The sequence below is a fragment of the Lampetra fluviatilis genome, chromosome 38, assembly GCF_964198595.1.
Source record: "Lampetra fluviatilis chromosome 38, kcLamFluv1.1, whole genome shotgun sequence".
Taxonomy (NCBI): domain Eukaryota; kingdom Metazoa; phylum Chordata; class Hyperoartia; order Petromyzontiformes; family Petromyzontidae; genus Lampetra; species Lampetra fluviatilis.
The window spans coordinates 7,682,441-7,703,825 of NC_136312.1; the positions used below are offsets into that span (position 1 = coordinate 7,682,441).

Consider the following 21,385-nt stretch of genomic DNA (forward strand, 5'->3'; position numbering starts at 1 on the left):
GCCACTTTGTTGAGCTACCATTTGAGGGCAGGTCGCTTCTGAAAAATAAGTGAATATCTCAGTGGGCTTTACCTGATAAGAAAAAAACCTCACCGTTTAGTTGTATTTGTATATATTTTAAGTGATTTGTTTACCTTTCCTATCTGTGAAAAAGCGCTTCATAGCTCATCGGATTCCTCCAGTCTAAATATTCTGATGGCAACCCCCATTCAACGTCGTTGCCGTGACGTCATCCGGTCTATGTCTAAGTAAATACAGTCAGGCTATTTCTTTACTGCTTTTAAAATATTGTGAGCATGACTTTGGAACATATATTTGTGCAAGAGTTGTTATTGTGCATGTTGTCGTGTGCCATATCGGCTTTAATAGGCATTTTCTGCGTGTTAAACTAAGGTGCTAACAATATGTTAAAAGGCTATATATGTACGGTGCTTAAATGCCTCGGCAACTCAAGAGTACCTTGCATCACGTCTTATCTCAAACATTCGAAGGGCACCCCCAGTGACAGCTGTCTGCACCACAAGATGACTGCAAGTAGACAGTCAACCAGTAGGGGTAGGCGAAGATTGCTATTTGGAAAATTTGGCAACTTTTCATCATGATACAGGCAGAACATGGCTTAGTCATTTTGAACAATATCAAATCTTTAATGTCCACTGTGAACCAGAGAGCACGTATTTATTATTCATCCACCCGCAGTATTAACCAGAGCGGCCTGTAAGATTCCAACCCCAAACCTCTAGCAGAAGTGGCGAATACGCTTCCGCTGGGCCCTGTCATCAGTTCTACGTGCAGGAGTTGGGCTGTTACAGCGCAGAACCATGGCGGAATGGTGACATTTGGAAGCCTTCAGCTAGCAATGGATAAACAATTCTTGATGATCATGATGATGAAAACGTATCTGTCCATTGACCTGTATTTTGAGCATTATTTTTATCAAATGTTGCATTCGTATCAGATATCATATATGCAGTGAATCTATGTCACTATAATAGTGCGTGCATGCGCTTATAAAAAACGCATCAGCCAGGAAAAACTCGAGATCCCACGGTGTTCTGGTTTATGACTTCTGAGCTCCATTTAATATAACTATGTTATGTTTCATTTTTGTTGATCTGCCCTTCAATAATGGGTGTTTAACATTGAATACATTGCACGATGAAAGCTGTATAGTTGGATCTGCATTTCATTTTTTAACGTGTGCCATTAAAATCACATCAGATTTTACAACTGTTCAATGTGGAAATCGTCTTAAGCAGTTTTTTTTAATATCACTTCACTTTTGCAGGCAATACATTCCCAACGTGTCATAATTTCATGACATTGCTTTTGCACTGTAGACACAAAATTAATTTAGCTTTTTTATTGATGAAATTGTAATCCAAGATAGCACATTAGAAAAATAACACCATTACACTACAGTCAACGGATGTTGAACGACAATAAAATCATTGTACTATAAATCAACAGCTAAAATCAATTAGTTAAAATGACATAATTTATTTTTTAATCAGGAATTTATGTGATTAATGAGGCTATTGTTCATTGTAAGTTAACGCTTGTTTAATTATATCAAATTTGTATATTATGGTCGACATGTTGCAGTTATAATAGAATGTAAGTAATGAGAATAAGTCAATCTGGCCAACTGAAATATAGCCGTGTGCATTATCATTAGGAAATCGGTGAAGCCAGTTGTCGTGATATTTTCTATCATGAGCAACATGGTTCCCTACCGCAGTCATTCACCCAATTAGTTTGCTTCGTATGGTCCTGTCTGCAGTAAAGATAATACCCACGTCTTCTGGAATGGGAACTGTCACAATCAAAGTACAAGTAATCGTCCACATTATACATGTTTTTATAGGTGAATCTCGACGATAGCGTTGCTTTGACTTGTGACGGAGGCCTCAAACAGAACCCTGCAGAGAGCAGAACACACGTTAGTCAATTCGCTGTTTTTTCAGTACTCATGCCCAGCCACGTGGAGATACCAAGCACGAGACAAATCCAGCGGCTGCTTTTGCACAAATTAACAGCATTTGTCTCTAGCAATGACAGCTCACTCGGCATTAATGTTACGCACTTAGAATACTAGAATACTGCACATGCGAAATGGGAAACGTTTCACTCATCCATCATCCCTCTTTGGGTGATAATTGAGGTAACCAACTTGTGGAATAGCAGCAGTGGTTGTCCGTTGGAGAAACTGGGCCCCACAATAGTAATGTGGAACTTCCACTACCCCCACACTCATTTGAGCAGGAAATCAAGCACAACTACGTATATATACAAAGTAAAATGCACATACACAATTGGAGTTATTGTACAATTTATACTCCGATTCTAATTAAGCAAAAATGTATCAAAAACGAACTTGCAGTATTGGGCGTGAGGATTTTTATTTTCAATTGTTATTAGTTCACGTGATGCGTCCATGGACAAGAGCTACAATGTGCCACAAGCATTACACTTGCTGAACTTTAAACTAGATTCGAAGCTCTACATTTCCAGATAGTGTTAGAAATGGTTAAGAGCCACTGATATTTGTTATAGCCTGAAGTCAAACTCAGGTAATAGGTTTCCAGCCCAATTTTCTAAACATTACCATAAGCCCCCGGGGTCCCGTAAGCCCCCGGGGTCCCGTAAGCCCCCGGGGTCCCGTAAGCCCCCGGGGTCCCGTAAGCCCCCGGGGTCCCGTAAGCCCCCGGGGTCCCGTAAGCCCCCGGGGTCCCGTAAGCCCCCGGGGTCCCATAAGCCCCCGGGGTCTCATAAGCCCCCGGCTCTCGCATAAACTGCGTTGCGACGTAATTTTATGTCTGTTGAAGGCGAACGATACGGCAATCTATTCCACTCGACGAGCTCTACATGATGCGCGAATCAATGTTTTTTTTCTTCTGCGCATTCGTCCTCGTTGCTGTGCTTGGACGACACGACAACAGAATGATCTGCGCCAGGTGGGTCGCGGCGTTAATGTGCGTGGTGGGACGGAGTCGCCAAATTTTTTTTGTATTTATTACGATTTGGACTTCCGTTTATTCGGGACCCCTGTTTCCCACCCTAAGGTTCAATTGTGGAATGGTCCCTTCATGAATTGCTTAGCGTGGAAAGCGGCAAATTTTCCACAGAGAGTTCATCATTATATGAAAAAACATTCGGTGAATAATACTGTGACCATGTTAACTGGATTATGGCACATGCCTTGTAGCCCTCACTTTCATTTTCTTGCGAATTTGTTTTTACAATGGCTTCTGAAAAATGCGTATACCTCATTCACTAATTTTTGCATGTAAGGCGCCACACGTAATAAATATTTGAAGTGCCAGTGTAGTCAAATTAAATTGTCTCTCCCAAACGTAAAGTGTGTGAAATTGAATGTATATGATTTACCACCACATGTGTTCCATCTAAAAGCCCCGAGGGAGCCGGGTGGGGCCCATTGTCCATCGTAGCATTGTAGATTGTAGCCTTCATATGGCTGTCGATTTGAGCATGTGACCCTCACAATATCTCCCTGTGTGAAAACATTTTTGCTTTTGTGCTGGTCTGAAAGACGTCCAAAGGGATCTATTGGTTGATCACAAGTACCTGTTGAGGAAAGCAAATTTGTAAAAAAATCAAATTGGAAGATAAACAATTTATTAATTAACAGGAATGTTAGTGACATTTTGCTCTGTAAGACACGGACACCCATGGAGCAGTTGCCCGCACAATTCCTTGAAAGGTGAGCAACACATATATACTGTGCCCCATGAACAGCCTTCACTGTCTTCCTTGGCTACATGACACGATGGGCCCCCATCACCACCGATTCCCACAGCTTCAAAATCATTCCCACACACATGCAGACATCTCCACTGAATGCACCAATTTTAGCATTTGTATGCATCGCAATACCCAACACACGTATCTTACGTGTGAAATTGCACACATCTGGAGATATCACTTGGGGGAGCAATTATCATGCCACTCAGGTTTAACGTGGACAAGATCAAGATTTGAGCCATTCAGATCTCCAGAAGTCTAGTATCTTGGATAAATATGATTGGGTGGCCTGCAATAGTTAAGAGTATCTGTGGATACTTTCACCAGAACAATAGGTCTTCAATAAATAGGCGTAGCGTTTGTTGGCCACCCACCCCCTCATGCGCCGTGCCGGCCTTCACAAGTGCTCGTTGACAGGACGATTCTCAAGTCTGTCAAAATCTATATGATTATATGTACACTGTATATACACGTAAGTCATGATTAGTACATATACACTGCAAATAGGACCCCACAATGTGCCTAACGTTTAGTTGAAGCACCTTTATCGACTCTTTTTAATATATAGAATATAGTTCATCAATACTTATAAAGTTTAACACGTAGGCTTTCGCGACCAATATTGTTCATAATCAACGATTTTTGGGTTTAGATCGCGTTATTTATAAATGTGTCGTAACCCTCCACCACCCGACACGGCCAATCAGTAAAAAAAAGTGTCACGTTGACAAAAGACAAATAGTTCACTGCTTTAGCCCACCGGTGTGTTGAAGCGTGAAACCACAACATTTACAATTTGAGTACGACGTTTCGCTGGTAATTGCATCCAGCATCATCGGGCAATTCGCCAGAATGGTGAGGCTCTGCTGTGTCTCCCGTTCTTATATAGAGCAGCAGCAGGGTGACGTCATCATTAACTCATTAACTCATCAGGTGCAAAGATTTGAGGGGGGGGGTTATTGTAATTATATACTTGATTAGTAATAAGGCTATTGTTACGATGCGAGTTGTAGATTAGTAATCATTTGGAATGTGTTCTATTGTGATTATGCTACATTAATAATCAGTTAGTGCTTGTTTCCCTTATAAGGAATTGTAATGCATCTTATTTAATAATACGCTTCCAGGCCGCACTAAGCCTGTAGCTGTCTGAGCGATTAAAGTTATTTCTGTTTCTCTCAATCTCAATGGATTCTCTAATTAGTCTTTGCCAGTAGTAACTAGTTTTACACAACACTTCAACGTTGTCAAAATCAATTGAGTGTCCCTGTTGGCAAGCATGTTCTGCCACTGCCGACAGTTGTGTTTGCGATAGTTTAATATTTCTCTGGTGTTCTTTTAGTCTTACACTAACGTTACGCCCTGTCTGTCCAATATAGCATCTGCCACATACACAATTAATCCGATATACACCTTCTGTTGATAATTTAGGTAATTCGTCTTTAGTGCACGTTACTAGTTGTTGAATTTTGTGTACTGTACCAAATCTTACTGTAATGTTTTGCTTTTGCAAAACACGGGCTAATTTGTCAGTTACTCCTGAGATAAATGGTATTTTTATTGTTTTAATAATCTGATCGCTTTCAGCAGTGTTGCTTTGCGATCGTGATTTGGCATTTAGTGCTCTGTTAACTTGAGCATTATTGTAGCCATTCTGTCTTAGTGCTTCTTTAACATGTTTAATCTCTCTCACTAGACTTTCATCATCTGACACTGTTTTAGCCCGATGTATGAGCGTCTTGATTAGAGAGGATTTCTGAGCTGGGTGATGATGCGATTTCGCATTCAGATAGGCATCAGTATGCGTTTGCTTTCTGTAAACGCTGTGTGTTATTTTACCATTTAGGCCATGCCCAAGTAAAATATCCAGGAACGGGAGTGTGTTATTCACCTCCATTTCCATGGTGAACTGAATGGCCGGGTTTTGTGCATTGAGATGATTTAGAAAATCGTTAAGTGTATCTTTACCATGTGGCCAGACAACCAAAGTGTCATCCACATATCTAAACCAAAAGGATGGTTTTAATGTGCTCGAGGCAAGTGCTCTGGTTTCAAAGTTTTCCATGTACAAATTTGCTATAGCAGGAGATAAAGGAGAGCCCATTGCTGCTCCCTCCCTTTGTTTAAAGAATAAATTAGCAAAATATGTAACTAAACAAATACAGCCCTACATCGGTAGGACATCATCATTCATAAGAAATTCAGAACATCTTGTGAATATGATCAAAGATATTAAACTTAACCCTAATGATATTTTGGTGAGTTTTGATGTGATTTCGCTATTCACTAAGGTTCCAGTGAGCGAGTCGCTTAAATTACTTGATACACTGGTAAAGAATACAGATTTACCAAAAGATATTCCGAAACTCGCTGAACATTGTTTAAATAACACTTACTTCTTATGGAGAGGTGAATTCTTTAAACAAAGGGAGGGAGCAGCAATGGGCTCTCCTTTATCTCCTGCTATAGCAAATTTGTACATGGAAAACTTTGAAACCAGAGCACTTGCCTCGAGCACATTAAAACCATCCTTTTGGTTTAGATATGTGGATGACACTTTGGTTGTCTGGCCACATGGTAAAGATACACTTAACGATTTTCTAAATCATCTCAATGCACAAAACCCGGCCATTCAGTTCACCATGGAAATGGAGGTGAATAACACACTCCCGTTCCTGGATATTTTACTTGGGCATGGCCTAAATGGTAAAATAACACACAGCGTTTACAGAAAGCAAACGCATACTGATGCCTATCTGAATGCGAAATCGCATCATCACCCAGCTCAGAAATCCTCTCTAATCAAGACGCTCATACATCGGGCTAAAACAGTGTCAGATGATGAAAGTCTAGTGAGAGAGATTAAACATGTTAAAGAAGCACTAAGACAGAATGGCTACAATAATGCTCAAGTTAACAGAGCACTAAATGCCAAATCACGATCGCAAAGCAACACTGCTGAAAGCGATCAGATTATTAAAACAATAAAAATACCATTTATCTCAGGAGTAACTGACAAATTAGCCCGTGTTTTGCAAAAGCAAAACATTACAGTAAGATTTGGTACAGTACACAAAATTCAACAACTAGTAACGTGCACTAAAGACGAATTACCTAAATTATCAACAGAAGGTGTATATCGGATTAATTGTGTATGTGGCAGATGCTATATTGGACAGACAGGGCGTAACGTTAGTGTAAGACTAAAAGAACACCAGAGAAATATTAAACTATCGCAAACACAACTGTCGGCAGTGGCAGAACATGCTTGCCAACAGGGACACTCAATTGATTTTGACAACGTTGAAGTGTTGTGTAAAACTAGTTACTACTGGCAAAGACTAATTAGAGAATCCATTGAGATTGAGAGAAACAGAAATAACTTTAATCGCTCAGACAGCTACAGGCTTAGTGCGGCCTGGAAGCGTATTATTAAATAAGATGCATTACAATTCCTTATAAGGGAAACAAGCACTAACTGATTATTAATGTAGCATAATCACAATAGAACACATTCCAAATGATTACTAATCTACAACTCGCATCGTAACAATAGCCTTATTACTAATCAAGTATATAATTACAATAACCCCCCCCCCTCAAATCTTTGCACCTGATGAGTTAATGAGTTAATGATGACGTCACCCTGCTGCTGCTCTATATAAGAACGGGAGACACAGCAGAGCCTCACCATTCTGGCGAATTGCCCGATGATGCTGGATGCAATTACCAGCGAAACGTCGTACTCAAATTGTAAATGTTGTGGTTTCACGCTTCAACACACCGGTGGGCTAAAGCAGTGAACTATTTGTCTTTTGTCAACGTGACACTTTTTTTACTGATTGGCCGTGTCGGGTGGTGGAGGGTTACGACACATTTATAAATAACGCGATCTAAACCCAAAAATCGTTGATTATGAACAATACTTATAAAGTAGACCTGCTTTTTTATTTATTTATTTATATTGTACGATCAGCCTGTGAATGAGTAATGCCATAACAATGTGACATATAGGGTCTGGCTTGTCTGGAGCAACTACACCATACCCCATATTATATAAATAACGTGATTAGCACAACGACTCCTTGCCCTACAATAGACTTTTAGGTCTCACAGGGTCAATTCCAAAATGGCTCTCGTGGCACTCGGGGCACCATTTAAGAATCATTTCTATATTCAAAAACATTTATACTTTTGCAGCCGATATCAGTATTCATAATCGCATGTTGGGTGGGTTAGGCATGCAAATACAGTGGAACCTCGGTGTACGACCGCTTCGGAATACGTCCAATTTGGTATACGTCGTGTTTTGTCGAGAGAAAAACTGTCTTGGGATCCGACGCGTTTGCTAGAACTTGTATGGGTCTGGATGAGTCACCGCGTACAGAACCCGCATATACCCCGTTCACGACTGAAACAAAGCGAGAGGGGCGGGGTGGCGTGGTGGAGAGGGGCGGGGGACTTGGGGGAGAGGGGCGGGGGACGTCGGGGGCTGCCCCCATGGAGGGTGGAGCCCCGGGTCGAGGCGCGCACGACGTGCGGGATTGAGGCACGCCACGTGACCAGCGCAGCTGGCAGCAGCGCGGTCACGTGGCTTCTGTATGCATTTTAGTAATTAGTGTCTAAATTATTTTATACAACCCCATTAATGTATAATATGCCATATAAAATAAAATGTATTTTCCTCTGGAACGCATTATTTCCTTTCCCTTTATTTCTTATGGGAAAAATTCGTTTGGTATACGTCATTTTCGGTATAAGTCCTACCTTCTGGAACGAATTAACGACGTATACCGAGATTCCACTGTATATGGTGCAACTCTGACTCCCTGGATGCCTCCATCGCGTGCTGAGGATGCTTAACATTTCTCAAGCAAAACGTCCTATCTGATGAAAATTGTTCTTCAGCTTCCCGGTGAGCTGCAACATTAATCATTGGTATTATTTGGTTCCTTCGGTAAAGTCACGTAGGTAAAAATTTTAATAAACTAACAATGAAAACAACTAAATTAAATCACGACGTTTCGGAGGCAACACAAGCTTCCGTCATCAGGTGGAACTGCCACAACAAAATTACTGTAGTGAGTAGAGAGAGCTATTTGTGACAAGCGAGTATATAGGGTAAGAGGGGGGGAGGAGCCAGGGAGGACGGAGACTACGTCAAGTGCCGGCCGGACGAGATCCAGGAAGTCAGAGCCACACTGGGATCTTAACTCAAAATATTTAGATAATGATATAAGCCCTATGACTACATCAACATTTGGCAAGAGTGTAAACAATTATCACTTAAGTTCCTTATAAAACTGCTCTTTACATGATACAAGGGTGGTAACTTACGCTGACATGTAGGGGACTGTGAAGGGTACCACGTTTGATCTTCGTGACAGGTCTGTTTATCAGAACCTGCCACCATGTAACTGGGTGAAAAAGCAGAAGATTCGCCATCAGCATCATACTTTACATACACAAGAGGACAGGATGCAGGACGTTCAACTTCCTTAGAGATTCCTCGATTAGCACATTTGGCTACGTACGGTGGGAAACAAGTTCAACGTACATACGTACAAATACGAAGGAGAAAGTCTGGTGCGGAGAGAAGACAATGCAGGGTTCGGGACGGTGGGAACAAAATGAATTAAGGAGGTGCAAGGAAGACCAGGCGGGGTGGAAGACCTGGATTTCACGGAGGGATTTAAATGCTGGGCGGTGGCGAGGCAGAGGGTGGGGGTAGGGATTTCCACGGGTCGAGTAGCGATATTGAGAACGCCATATCTGTCAACTCCTTATCAGTGCCTACCTTATTACAGACCAATTCAGACCTTATTTGTCACCCCGTGCCCTTATAAATCTCAACGTTCATCCTACAAAGTCCCATCACAAGAGAGAAACGCAAACAAATAGACAATTACTGTATTTTGCCCGTATTGGACCTGTATAATAATACGGGTACACCATATGGGTTGACAGGTATGGAATTCATGTATTTATGTTGAGCTTCTTTCGCATCGTACTTAGCCAACCGTGCTACGCAGAGGTGCGGGGGGAAGGACAACAAACTAAAACACAAACAGTTGTAAAAAAAAAAGTTTTCAATCCATATTTAAAGTGCATAGATCCAGTGGCTTCCTAATATCGGAAGGAACAAATTTCCAGATGGCCACGGAAGCGCATCTGAATACACAACTCTGGATGTAGTTTGATGGAATAGCAGAATGGCATGGGTAGCCAGGAAGAGCCAACAATGACGGGGAAGGTGGGAGCGACAAGTGGGGGAATTGGTGAACAATCCTGGATGCGGAGTGCTAGATGGATTGAAATGGTAAAAGGTTGGATAATGGAAGGCTGGACAGGTGACTGCAGTATTCAATGCATGAGCTGACAAGGGCGTATGTGAGTGCAACAGCAGTGAAGCTTATAACACAATGCGAAATGTTATTGTTCTGGAGAATGGGTAGGCGTGATATGACAGTGCGGTGTATGCGAAGTGCAAATAAGAGGTCAGAGTTGAGCAAGACATTAGGGTAAAGGATCCAAGGAAGAGATTTAACAATGCCGTTGAAGATTGACAGGTAAAAACACAAAGCGTGGGTGTGGAGGAGGTGGGAAATACAATCACTTTATGGCAATCCATGTTGAGCTTTAGTTGGTGACAAGACAACAGTCGCAGTGAGACCTAGATGTCAGAGATACTGAACTAAAGATCAATATCAGCAGCATAATACTAGAAGCCTTACTTCCAGATGAGGGCACCAAGATGGAGAGTGTAGTGCAAGAACAGCAGTGGACCAATAAACTGGCGAAAACCAAGAGTAAATTATTAACCTTCACAAAACACCTACCAAACATCAAGCCAGCCACTGTGATAGATGAGAGGTTGTAAAATGAACAAATAATGTGGCATCAGGAATCTCCAATAACGGATATTCCACTTATTTAGGCCAGATTTGAAAGGCATGACACTGAATCACTGTATTTGATGAGGCACTGTATTTTCAGCACTATCCAAACTCAACCTGTTTAGCTCCTGACATCTGATGAGATGTGGCACATTCAGAGTGAGCTGGTATCATAGACCACTTCAACAGGACTCTCTTACTTAAGAGTAAGGGCCATAAAATGTGACCTCTGGTGAATCGATACATCGCATTGATGCACGTTGATAAGGGGCCAACAATTTGATTCCTGCACCAACATTTTTTTCCCCATTTGAGTTATGAGGCGTGACATTTTTTTTAAAGCTTGGTATAAGCACACCTGGTGCATCAGTTGAAATGATGGGGCAATTTATTAAATCCCTCTGTCCATCCCGTAACATTTACAGGGTTCGCCGCAGTTAGTCGATTGGGAGGTCGCATGTGGCAGGCTTCCGGGTGCTTTTTGAACAAGTAATTTACGTGATATATAGCAAACCTAATTACTGTAATGTAAAACAATCCCTTGCAAATGTGTATTGTGCCAAGCACCACGATGGCAATCGATCGTTTGAAAAGGTCACATGGCCGAGTGGTAGCACGTCTGCTACTTGTTTCAGAGGTTTGTGGTTCAATTCTAGTCGGTCGCCCTGGTTATTACTGCGGGTGTGTGAACCAAAAACACACACCATCTGCTTCAGTGTGCATTACACATTCCCTGACATTAAATGAAACAAGTAGCCATTGTGTGCCGGCTTCATGGTCTATATTTGCCAAATAAAAAAAAAAATAGCCACTAACTTCTAAACTGGGATTCTATAGAGCAACATGGCCCTTAAAGTGAAACTATTGAAAACTGTGTCTGTGACATAGTGACTTTGTGGTATCTTTGCACGAACAACGGCCCAAATACCAAATGTACAAAACTATAAATTATAATATACATTACCCTTTGTTGCATTTTAATGTGATGGAGCTCCCCAAGGAATAGTCATTCCCAATCCAGCGTCCTTGCCATGGTTCGGATGGAGGTGGGCAATTAAAGACTGCAGAGGATAGCAGAATACAATGGTACATGACAGTCTCATACAATAGCGATTTATGTCATGTAATAACCTCATATACAATATCCAATTCAATATTAGTAAATGTATTGTGAATGAGTCTTGCAATTACAAATGTTTAACATTTCAAAAAGTTGTGACTTTTCCTTCTTGGTTCTTTCGGTAAAGTCACGTAGAAGACTTTCGATTTAAAGCTTTCGTGACTAAATCGAAAAGTTGTGACTTTGTTTAAAACTGTGCACTGTAAAAAAGACATGTTTTTTTAATTAATGTAATTTTGACAAAATTGTTAACCTACATTGTTCTAAATAATTGTCAATTTGCAGTTGTCACCAATATTTGTTGTGGTATTTTAAGGCAAGGTTTTCACAACTGTTAATATTTTATAACGTGCGTGTTTACCCAACCAAGTACGACTCAGGATAACTTAAAAACAAAATCGATGCAAGGTATGATAAAAAAAACTATATTCTTTGCTTTGACCTCTCCATCAAATCTTATGATGTGTAGACTCATACATAGCCCTTTTGTCAATCTCATACCTGTCGACCCATACGGTTTACCCGTATTCTTGTACAGGGAAATTGAGTTGTCAGGTCCATACGGCGTACAGCTGTTTCAATACGGGCAATTTTTTGTCTATTTGCGTTTCTCCCTTGTGATGGGACTTTGTCGGATGAACGTTGACATTTATAAGGGCACGGGGTGACCAATAAGGTCTGAATTGGTCTTTAACAAGGTTGGTATGCAATCTACTGCTGGATGAGTACCTCTCTACATCATGCAGGTCATGGAGGTTATTTGACTGAACTTCACCACGCTGTTCAGTGTAGGTTGAAGGTGCATAGATGATGGAGCATTTAAATATGGTAGAGCGACTGAACTTGCTACATGGCCTTCACATTCCCACAACGTAGCCTCAGAGCCTATGCCGCCTGCTATACATGTGGTGTACATTTTTATCTCAAATTAAAAGGAAAAGTGAAAGTTCACAGAGGTTAAATCATCCTTACCGCACACTGGGTCCTTGCCTGACCAGGTTCCATCGGCCTGACAGGTTCGCGTTGAGGGCCCGTTTAGTGTCATTTCCTTTTCACAAGTGTATGTAATCGCACTGCCAAATTCCAGCCTGGATGGGGAACTGCTTATAAGATGTGGACCTTCAGTGGGTGAATCACACGTAATTGCTGTGGAATGGAGACAGAATACATTTAAAGAGCAGTGTCTAGTCTTTCAAAGAGGTGACCGCTTGTATTTCACAATGAAGTATGTTAAAAACAATCACGACACACTTTCCAACTTATACACCACCTTTTGCTTGACATTCCCCCACCAGTCTTTAACAACAACAGCCGCCATTCGCCAATAAGTGCTGGTGATGTCACCACGGCGCCTGTCCCAGGCAAGTTGCACTTTGAGGCAATGTGAAGTGCCAACTTGCTGCATTTTAGCCTCCCAGTACTCCGCTCATTGTTGTGAGCATTTCTCCTCTGCCCACAATTTTTATTGGGCATTGTTACAAGACATTGAGGACATTTATAGAAAGGGACCGTACAATTTAGGTGGCACATTTAATGTCACATCACATAGAGACAGGAAACGCGCGGGGCCGGTCGATAAAGCTCACGTACAAAACGCGATCGATGAGATGTTAAAAGCCGATATTATCTCGCCATCCACGAGCTCATGGGGGGACCCTATCGTCCTGGTGAATAAGCTAGACGATTCATTGTGGTTTTACGTAGACTTCTGTCGACTAAATAAGATGACAATGGTGGATGATTATCCGCTACCGCAGATTGACGATTCCTTAGATGCCTTAGCGGGAGCCAAATACGTTTTTACTTTGGACCTATCATCGGGATTTTGGCAGCTACCGCTGGATGGGGATTCAAAACACAAAACTGCCTTTAGGACACCGCAGGGGTTATTTCATTTTAACTGTCTTCCAATGGGATTACAAACGGCCCTAGCCACATTCCAACGGCTCATGGAGCTGGTACTGACAGCTCTCCAGTGGGACATTTGCCTGATATATTTGGACGACGTAATTGTGTCCGGAGGACGGTTTTCTCACGTATCAGGGAAGCACATTTAAAACTTAAGCCTTCTAAATTCCACCTCACACGGCCCTCCGTCAGATATTTAGGGCACATAGTGCAAGGGGGAAGCTACTGATCCAGAAAAGATGTGGTGTGTTAAGGAATGGCCCACAACTGTATCCGTGGTAGATGTTAGAAGATTTATAGGTTTTGTTTCATATTACTGCAGATTCGTGCAGGATTTTGCAGCCATCGCGAAACCCCTACACGCACTTACAGCTGTAGGGGTGTTAGAGAGAGAGCCGCTATGCATGGCAGCTTATGGGAAACAAACACAGTGGGCGGGGCTACGTGAGTGCACGGGGGGGGTGCTCTCAACGACGTCCGCACCAGGCAGCCCGGGGCCCCACCCCTCAGCGGGGGTGGAGTATAAAGGGGGATGTGTCAGAGGGCTCGGGGCAGAATGTTAAAGCTAAACGAGTGAAGACCGAAGATCGTCTAGCTAGAGCCCTGGACTCCCCTGGGACGCCGCCCTTGTCAGGGCTGCGCAGGACCGAGCCAGCGGCGTGGTCCCGAGAACCAGAGCTAGTGCTCTGGGACTCCGGGTACCGTAGCCCGACTTACCAGTGTCGGGCCAGACAGCCTCCCTTAGCCCGTTAGTGGAGGACTAGGAGGTAGGTCAGAGATAGCTAGCAGTGTATTCCCAGCTAGCCGGGTGAGGGGGCCGATACACCCTCTAGTATTGTATGTCCACAGTTGTGACTACTTGTACGGAATAAATACGTGTGCCTCACCAACGGTGTCCAAGAGTCATCAACGGTACTTCACAGCTAAGGGGCAGAGATTCCAGTGTGGTACAAAAGAGAACAGGGATTTTAAAAATCTGCAGACACTCCTTACAGAGGTGCCACCATTGGTATATACAGATTTTTCATTGCCCTTCACACTGGATACAGATGCGAGCGATGTAGGGATTGGGGCCATCCTATCCCAGGTGCAGTCGGGCAGGGAGGTGGTGATAGCATATGGCAGCTGGCTCCTGTCATTGGCCGAACAATGCCGCTGCGTAACGAGGAGAGAGCTCCTGGCCATTGTGGCATAGCGCTGGCTGCTGGCGGAAAAGGGGATATGCGGCATACGGCAGTCCTGACATCAGCCGGCCAGGATATACACGAGAGGGGGATCTAGTGAAAAGGGTCACGGAAGGGGCCCACCAGGAACCCGATAGTAGGTTCCAGAAAGGGGGCGTGGCCGGGGCGGAGCGAGGCCACACTGATAGTATAAGAGGGGCTACTGTGGGGGACCTCGGGGCTGTTGTTGGAGTGGGAACCCGCCATGCTGTTGAAGTCCGTCTTCGCCATTCTTCTCGTCCTCTTCACCATTCTTCTCGTTGTCTTCACCATTCTTTTCGTCGTCATCTCTGTCTCTACCATCTCTGGGCACTGCTAGTCAGACAGCCTACCAATTGTCCTGGCTAAGTAGCGTCACCGATAATAGACGGACTAAATATTAAGTGTGTTAATCCCAATGGTGCTCGTTCATAAAGAAGTGCCTCCAAGTCTTATCGTCTCCGAGTTAGTCACTGCATCTGTACTGATGAAATTTGCAACCACGCAGCACTGCAATACTCGTTACGTATCGATCGACCCTCTGGTCAAATGTCCAGGTAGATTGATAGGCTGCAAGAATTATCCTATGAGGTGGAAGGGGTTGCGCCACACCAATGTGGATGCTTTATCGTGTCTGCCTGATGCAGGTACTTGTGCATATGCTAAGGGCTCACCCAGATGTAAACCACTCTCACCTGGCGCGGCATGCCTCACAGCACCTGTGCACATTCAGGAAGGCAAACCAGAGCCTATCCCTCGACGATCGTGATTTTGGACTGGATCAAGATGAATGGCGTCACGTACAATGGGAACATGAGACGCTTGACCCCATTCGTGCCATAGCTAAATCCAGCCCAAGACAGGACAGGCCTCCAACAGCTTCGACATTCGTAAATTATGAAGAGCTGTTGATGTGTTGGGAGATCGGCACACAGTCCTACTGTCTCGTTGTGCCAACCTCCATACGTAAAAAGTTGGTAGGGGAGGTGCATGGCCACTGCCTCCTGCATTTGAGGGAGCTGACAAAAAAACATTGTTTCTGGTCGGGCATGATGTAAGGCCTCATGCATAGAATGTGCGCGGTGGAAACCACCAACACACCCGGTCAAAGTTCCCCATTGTAGGATGAACGTTGAGATTTATAAGGGCACGGGGTGACCAATAATGTATGAATTGCTTTGTAATAAGGTAGGCACTGATAAGGAGTTGACAGGTATGATATTGATACCTTTATTTACGACATTCATATATTTATTCATTTATAGATTTATATTCCTACATATGATCAATCAATATTTCTGAGAGAAATAATCAGTTTATGAAATCATCAGAGCCTCTACATTTTCGCGGATTCTTGCTAGTTGGTAATATTACCCCTCGGATGTTACCGTTAAATAATGTAGTCATGATTAATACATTTCTCTTGTCGTTCTTACGTTCACATGTCGGGGTCTGGTGAGACCATGTCCCATCTGCTTGGCACTCCAGGCTTGTGTGTTTTTCCGGTATAGTGTACCTTTTGGGATGAAAATATAATTTTCACATTAGCATCATCATCATCGCAATCCATGGTCAGATAGCCCAAAGGTGTCCACTGCACATTTTGTCATTTGTTTCCACTTTCCTCTGTCTTATGCCAATATGCTCAAGTAGTGTACATCTTTCTGGCACCAATCTCTTATGATGTCGTCATCGTCAACCCATTCTCTGGTAGGTCTTCTTCTTTGGGTCTTTCGGTAAAGCCACGTAGAAAGAAAAAAATATTAAAATAAATAAATATATATCAGGGGGATGGTTTCCAAACAAATATTAGATCTTCCAACAAACTTCGAGACAAGAAGGTTCATATGATCGAATCGCTCACTTTTCTGAAGAGATGCCGCGACACTAAAGTAATACCGATCGCATTTACACTCACATCTGCTGCTGTCACTTCTCCTAATGCTAAAGGGATCTTGTTCAGGACCAGCCTAGCCCTGATCTCAGAGAGAATAAGACTGCTCCGATTTGAACTAGATAATTTAGACAAGACCCTCTTGAAATCACACTAAACATTGACTGAAAAAATGTCTACATTTGATTGGGATCATGTAGATAACATGACAGCTTCTGCAGCCACCTCAATGTCAGCTAAAAGCAGGGATAACCTGATTTCCAAGTTCAACCTCCTTTCCAAGAAGAAGCCAGATCCATACATTAAAAAGTTAGATGGCGACAAGATTGTTATCAATCAGAGCAACAGCCCAATTTACAACAGCCTAAAATCGGTTATAGCTAAAGGGTTGAATTTCGCAGTCACCCCTAAACACATCCTAGTTGATGATATCATTGCCCAGGTCGACGTAGCCCTTAAGAGTTTGGGACACATTCCTGCAGACGTGGCAAGATCAGAAATTGCTGCATTCCTCAAAAACGCTAAGACACCGACTAGCAACATCAGCAAAGATGAGCGCCTTGAGCTTTCGCAACTAAAAAAGAGAGATGACATAGTCATCCTCTCAGCCGACAAGGGCAATGCCACTGTCATCATGGACAAAACCACATACAATAACAAAATTCAGGACCTACTTATTATTGATGGCAGCTATACCAAAATCAATAGAGATCCTAACAACTGCCTGATTACAAAAACCAACAACATCATCACTGATTCGACATCTCTAATCGAACTAACCAAGCGACTTTCCTTAAAACCCTCTGCTGCTAGACCACCCAGATTTTATGGCTTACCAAAAATCCATAAAGAAGGTACACCACTCCGTCCTGTCGTCTCCACCATTATCTCACTCACCTACAAACTTGCCAGATTTCTGTCTGAGACCTTGCAACCATTCACTGGTAAGACCACCTCAGCTGTACTTATCTCAGCTCACTTGATATCTTCAATTAAGAACATCTCACTATCTCCAGGTGATTTGCTTGTCAGTTTCAACGTGATATATTTGTTTACCAAAGTTCCTGTGCCTGACACCATTGCAATCATTGAAGATTTGGTCCAACAAGCACTGAATCCTGATGTCCCGGCCCTGATTAGACACTGCCTCAACAACACTTACTTCACCTGGAATGGAACATTCTACAAACAAGTTCAAGGTACCCCAATGGGTTCTCCCTTATCTCCAGTTGTAGCCAATGTTTTCATGGAGAAATTTGAGACAAATACCATCCAGGCATCCACCCTACGTCCTTCCTTGTGAAAGAGATACATAGATGATATGTTCGTCATCTGGCCACATGGCCTACCAGCTCTGGACCATTTCTTCAACCACATCTTCAATGATTGCAATGGTGTCGGGCACAGGAACTTTGGTGAACAAAGAAACTACATCGAAACTAATAAGCAAATCACCTGGAGAGAGTGAGATGTCCATAATTAAGGATACCAAGTGAGCTGAGTTAAGTACAGATGAGGTGGTCTTACCAGTGAATTGTTGCAAGGTATCAGACAGAAACCGGGCCAGTTTGCATCAACTATAATTTCAGTGTGTTCATAACAGTGTTTATCATATACTTACATGCAATCTGTATTCAATAAACAGCAGTAAGTGATATTACTATTATGCTTGTTTACCCAGGAAACCCGTATCGAGTTTCAAGTCTGCTTTTAGGAGATCCTGCCATCTTTTTGCAGGAATGGACAATGTTGCTCTGTGTAATCCAAACTGAGCAAATTGCAGCTAAAAAAACCCTGCGGCGAAGTGCAATATAGAGAGCACATATTCTTGGGTTTTTTTCGTTAAAGTCACGTAGGTAAAAAATTAAAATTAATAAAAGTAAAATAAAAAAATAAAATAAAAATCACAACGTTTCGGAAGCAACACAAGCCTCCGTCTTCAGGTGGAACCGTCACAGCACGCTCGCTGTATCAAGTAAATGAGAAATTCCAAGAGATCCGATCCCGTATATATACTGGTTGAGGGGGAAGGAGCCAGGGCAGGTCCCTGAATAGGAGTTTTTTTTTATTATTATGGTAAGGTTGGTGCGGCTGAAGCTACGGCTAGTCTACATAACAAAGGACTGAGCCTTTGTTATGTAGACTGGCTGAGAGGGGGGGGGGGGGTGCCAGAGTTGTTAAAGTGCAGCTGCTGCTAATGGGACTGAGCCCCTGCCATGTAGATGCTACGTTGCTTTGTGGGTAAAACTTAAAGCAGGAAACCAGCGTGTGAAAAAAGAAGCTAAACATGATAAAACAATGTAGACTAGCCGTAGCTTCAGCCGCACCAACCTTACCATAATAATAAAAAAAAACTCCTATCCAGGGACCTGCCCTGGCTCCTCCCCCCTCAACCAGTATATATACGGGGTCGGATCTCTTGGAATTTCTCATTTACTTGATACAGCGAGCGTGCTGTGACGGTTCCACCTGGAGACGGAGGCTTGTGTTGCCTCCGAAACGTCGTGATTTTAATTTTATTTTAATTTAACTTTTATTAATTTAAATTTTTTACCTACGTGACTTTACCGAAAAAAACCCAAGAATATGAATCCTTGCAGTCACGAAAGCTTCAAATCTAGAATAGAGAGCACATTTGGACAGTAGGCTGAGTCATGAGTTCAAGATTGAGACGCAGCAGAGGAGAATGATGGACCTCTCATGTTGTGGAGAGATCCACTGCATGTTGGAGCACATCCTTTAAGTACAGAAATGGATTTTAAATTACAAAAATTAAAAGTTCAGACTTGTAAACTTACCCTTTATTACAGAAATATGTCACTATGCGCCGATATTGGAATGAATCTCCCTCAAAATATCCATTTTCAATTTCGCCCGGAAAACTGCAGGTTTTGGCTGCAAAAAGTGTAAATAGCGTCAGCACATGTAACTGTAAACGAGCAAATTAGTGTGAGTTATTGCATGGCAATTATAGTCCATAGTATAAAATGAAATAAAAGTTAGAATTATCTATGTACGGACAGTCCCCGGGTTGCAGAAGACCCGACTGATGGAAATCCGACCTTACGGAAAAGCTCGCATAAATCACGTAAAAAAATGTGGGATTTTTTGCGGTAGTTACGTATGTGCAAGTAGTGCACCGCGGTGAGGTTGTGGATGAATACCGCGGGGAACTATCTTTTTTTCCAAGTTTCTATTGCTAGTTTTCTTCATTTTAACTTTATTTCATGACTTAGTTACTGTATGTACTTTATTTAACACAATTACACTTTGATTGCTTATGGTGTCAGCTAATAGCGATCGGACAAGTCTACGCCAAGCCTAATGCACGATAAACGAACATTTGGATGTGACTGCTTTCTGTTAACAATTCATATTAAAATGTTTCGTGGTATTCATAAATAAATGGATACGGTATATGTTCCATCAGTTTAATTATGGGCAGTGTTAGGGTAGTGCAGAGGGTATGTACAGCAATACGGTACAGGTAGCGTTAGAAAATGGACGACAGCGCGATACGGTACTCAGAGAAAACGAACTAGTATTCGGGTAGGGGAGACACTATTTCTGGCTATGGGATTTTATCGTTGATTTTGCGGGAAAATTGTTCAGTTTCCAACATATGGAAAATTCGGGTTTCGGATTGTTCTCGAGAACATAACCCTTCCATAACCCTTTTCATAACCCGGGGACTGTCTGTATTTGGGTCATTGAACAGTTTTATATGCACATTTCACATTTAAAAGAGAAGTGGCAGTGGTAATATGTATTGTCAATGTTAAAGTCATTGGTATGATGTTTATGCCATTAATATGTTCATTTCCCTATGGCCCAGGTGATATACAATTTCCCACACGACAATACTCATTGTCCAAAACCAACTCACACACCCGTCATTCCAACCCGTGACAGCCGCAGATAAGGCCACGGAAAATAAAGATTGCCACTGTAATTTTCCGTGCGAATAAGTGGTATTAAGTTAATTGGGAAGGATTTGTAAAATTAATGTCACTTCAAGAATGTCTACTTCCTATATAACAAATCCTGCTGTAGACCAGAACAGATATTTACATTTTCTTAGTTTTTATTGCATTAAGAGATCAGTTAATGGGTAAGGGGATACATTTATTAAAACAAAACATTTCTCCTGCTTCTGATCTCTACAAAAACATCTTCAGAAAAATTTAACATTTAATCATCTGATTTTATTATACAACGATATCATGATATTTATAAGAAATGTTTAAGTAAAAAAGAGACTTACGAGAGCATTTCAGTTTAGGCATGTCCCACTTAATGGCATTGCCTTCTCTTCTACAATACAATGTGTAAGATGAACCGGGAGATACCGTGTATCCTGGTTTGCAACGATAACGAACGCGTTTATCCACAGGGAAGCTCTCCTGCTGCTCATGTTCTTCTATCAGCATTGCATTGGGTATATTAGGAGGAGTCCCACATACATCGTTTCCTGCGACTAGAAAAACACACACCAACAATGTATCATGAAAACTATTAGTCCAGCTTGGAGAGGTTTTACTGTGTATAACATTGCTTTCTAATCACCATCCCCAACCTGGCATTGATTGCTGCCTGGCAA

The 21,385-nt window shown here is 42.3% G+C and overlaps 1 protein-coding gene across 1 annotated transcript in view; it reads right to left on the minus strand.

Moving 5' to 3' along the window:
- Positions 1 to 2,880: 2,880 nt before the first annotated feature.
- LOC144945689 (sushi, von Willebrand factor type A, EGF and pentraxin domain-containing protein 1-like) overlaps positions 2,881 to 21,385 on the minus strand; it is a 35,766-nt gene continuing 17,261 nt past the window's right edge. Inside the window, exons 11-18 of the mRNA XM_078874257.1 lie at positions 21,050 to 21,262; positions 19,584 to 19,680; positions 16,328 to 16,407; positions 12,754 to 12,927; positions 11,626 to 11,722; positions 9,103 to 9,182; positions 3,391 to 3,588; positions 2,881 to 2,948 (exon numbers count right to left, since the gene is read on the minus strand). Coding sequence (XP_078730383.1) covers positions 2,881 to 2,948; positions 3,391 to 3,588; positions 9,103 to 9,182; positions 11,626 to 11,722; positions 12,754 to 12,927; positions 16,328 to 16,407; positions 19,584 to 19,680; positions 21,050 to 21,262 — 1,007 coding nt within the window. The remainder of the gene's footprint in view (positions 2,949 to 3,390; positions 3,589 to 9,102; positions 9,183 to 11,625; positions 11,723 to 12,753; positions 12,928 to 16,327; positions 16,408 to 19,583; positions 19,681 to 21,049; positions 21,263 to 21,385) is intronic.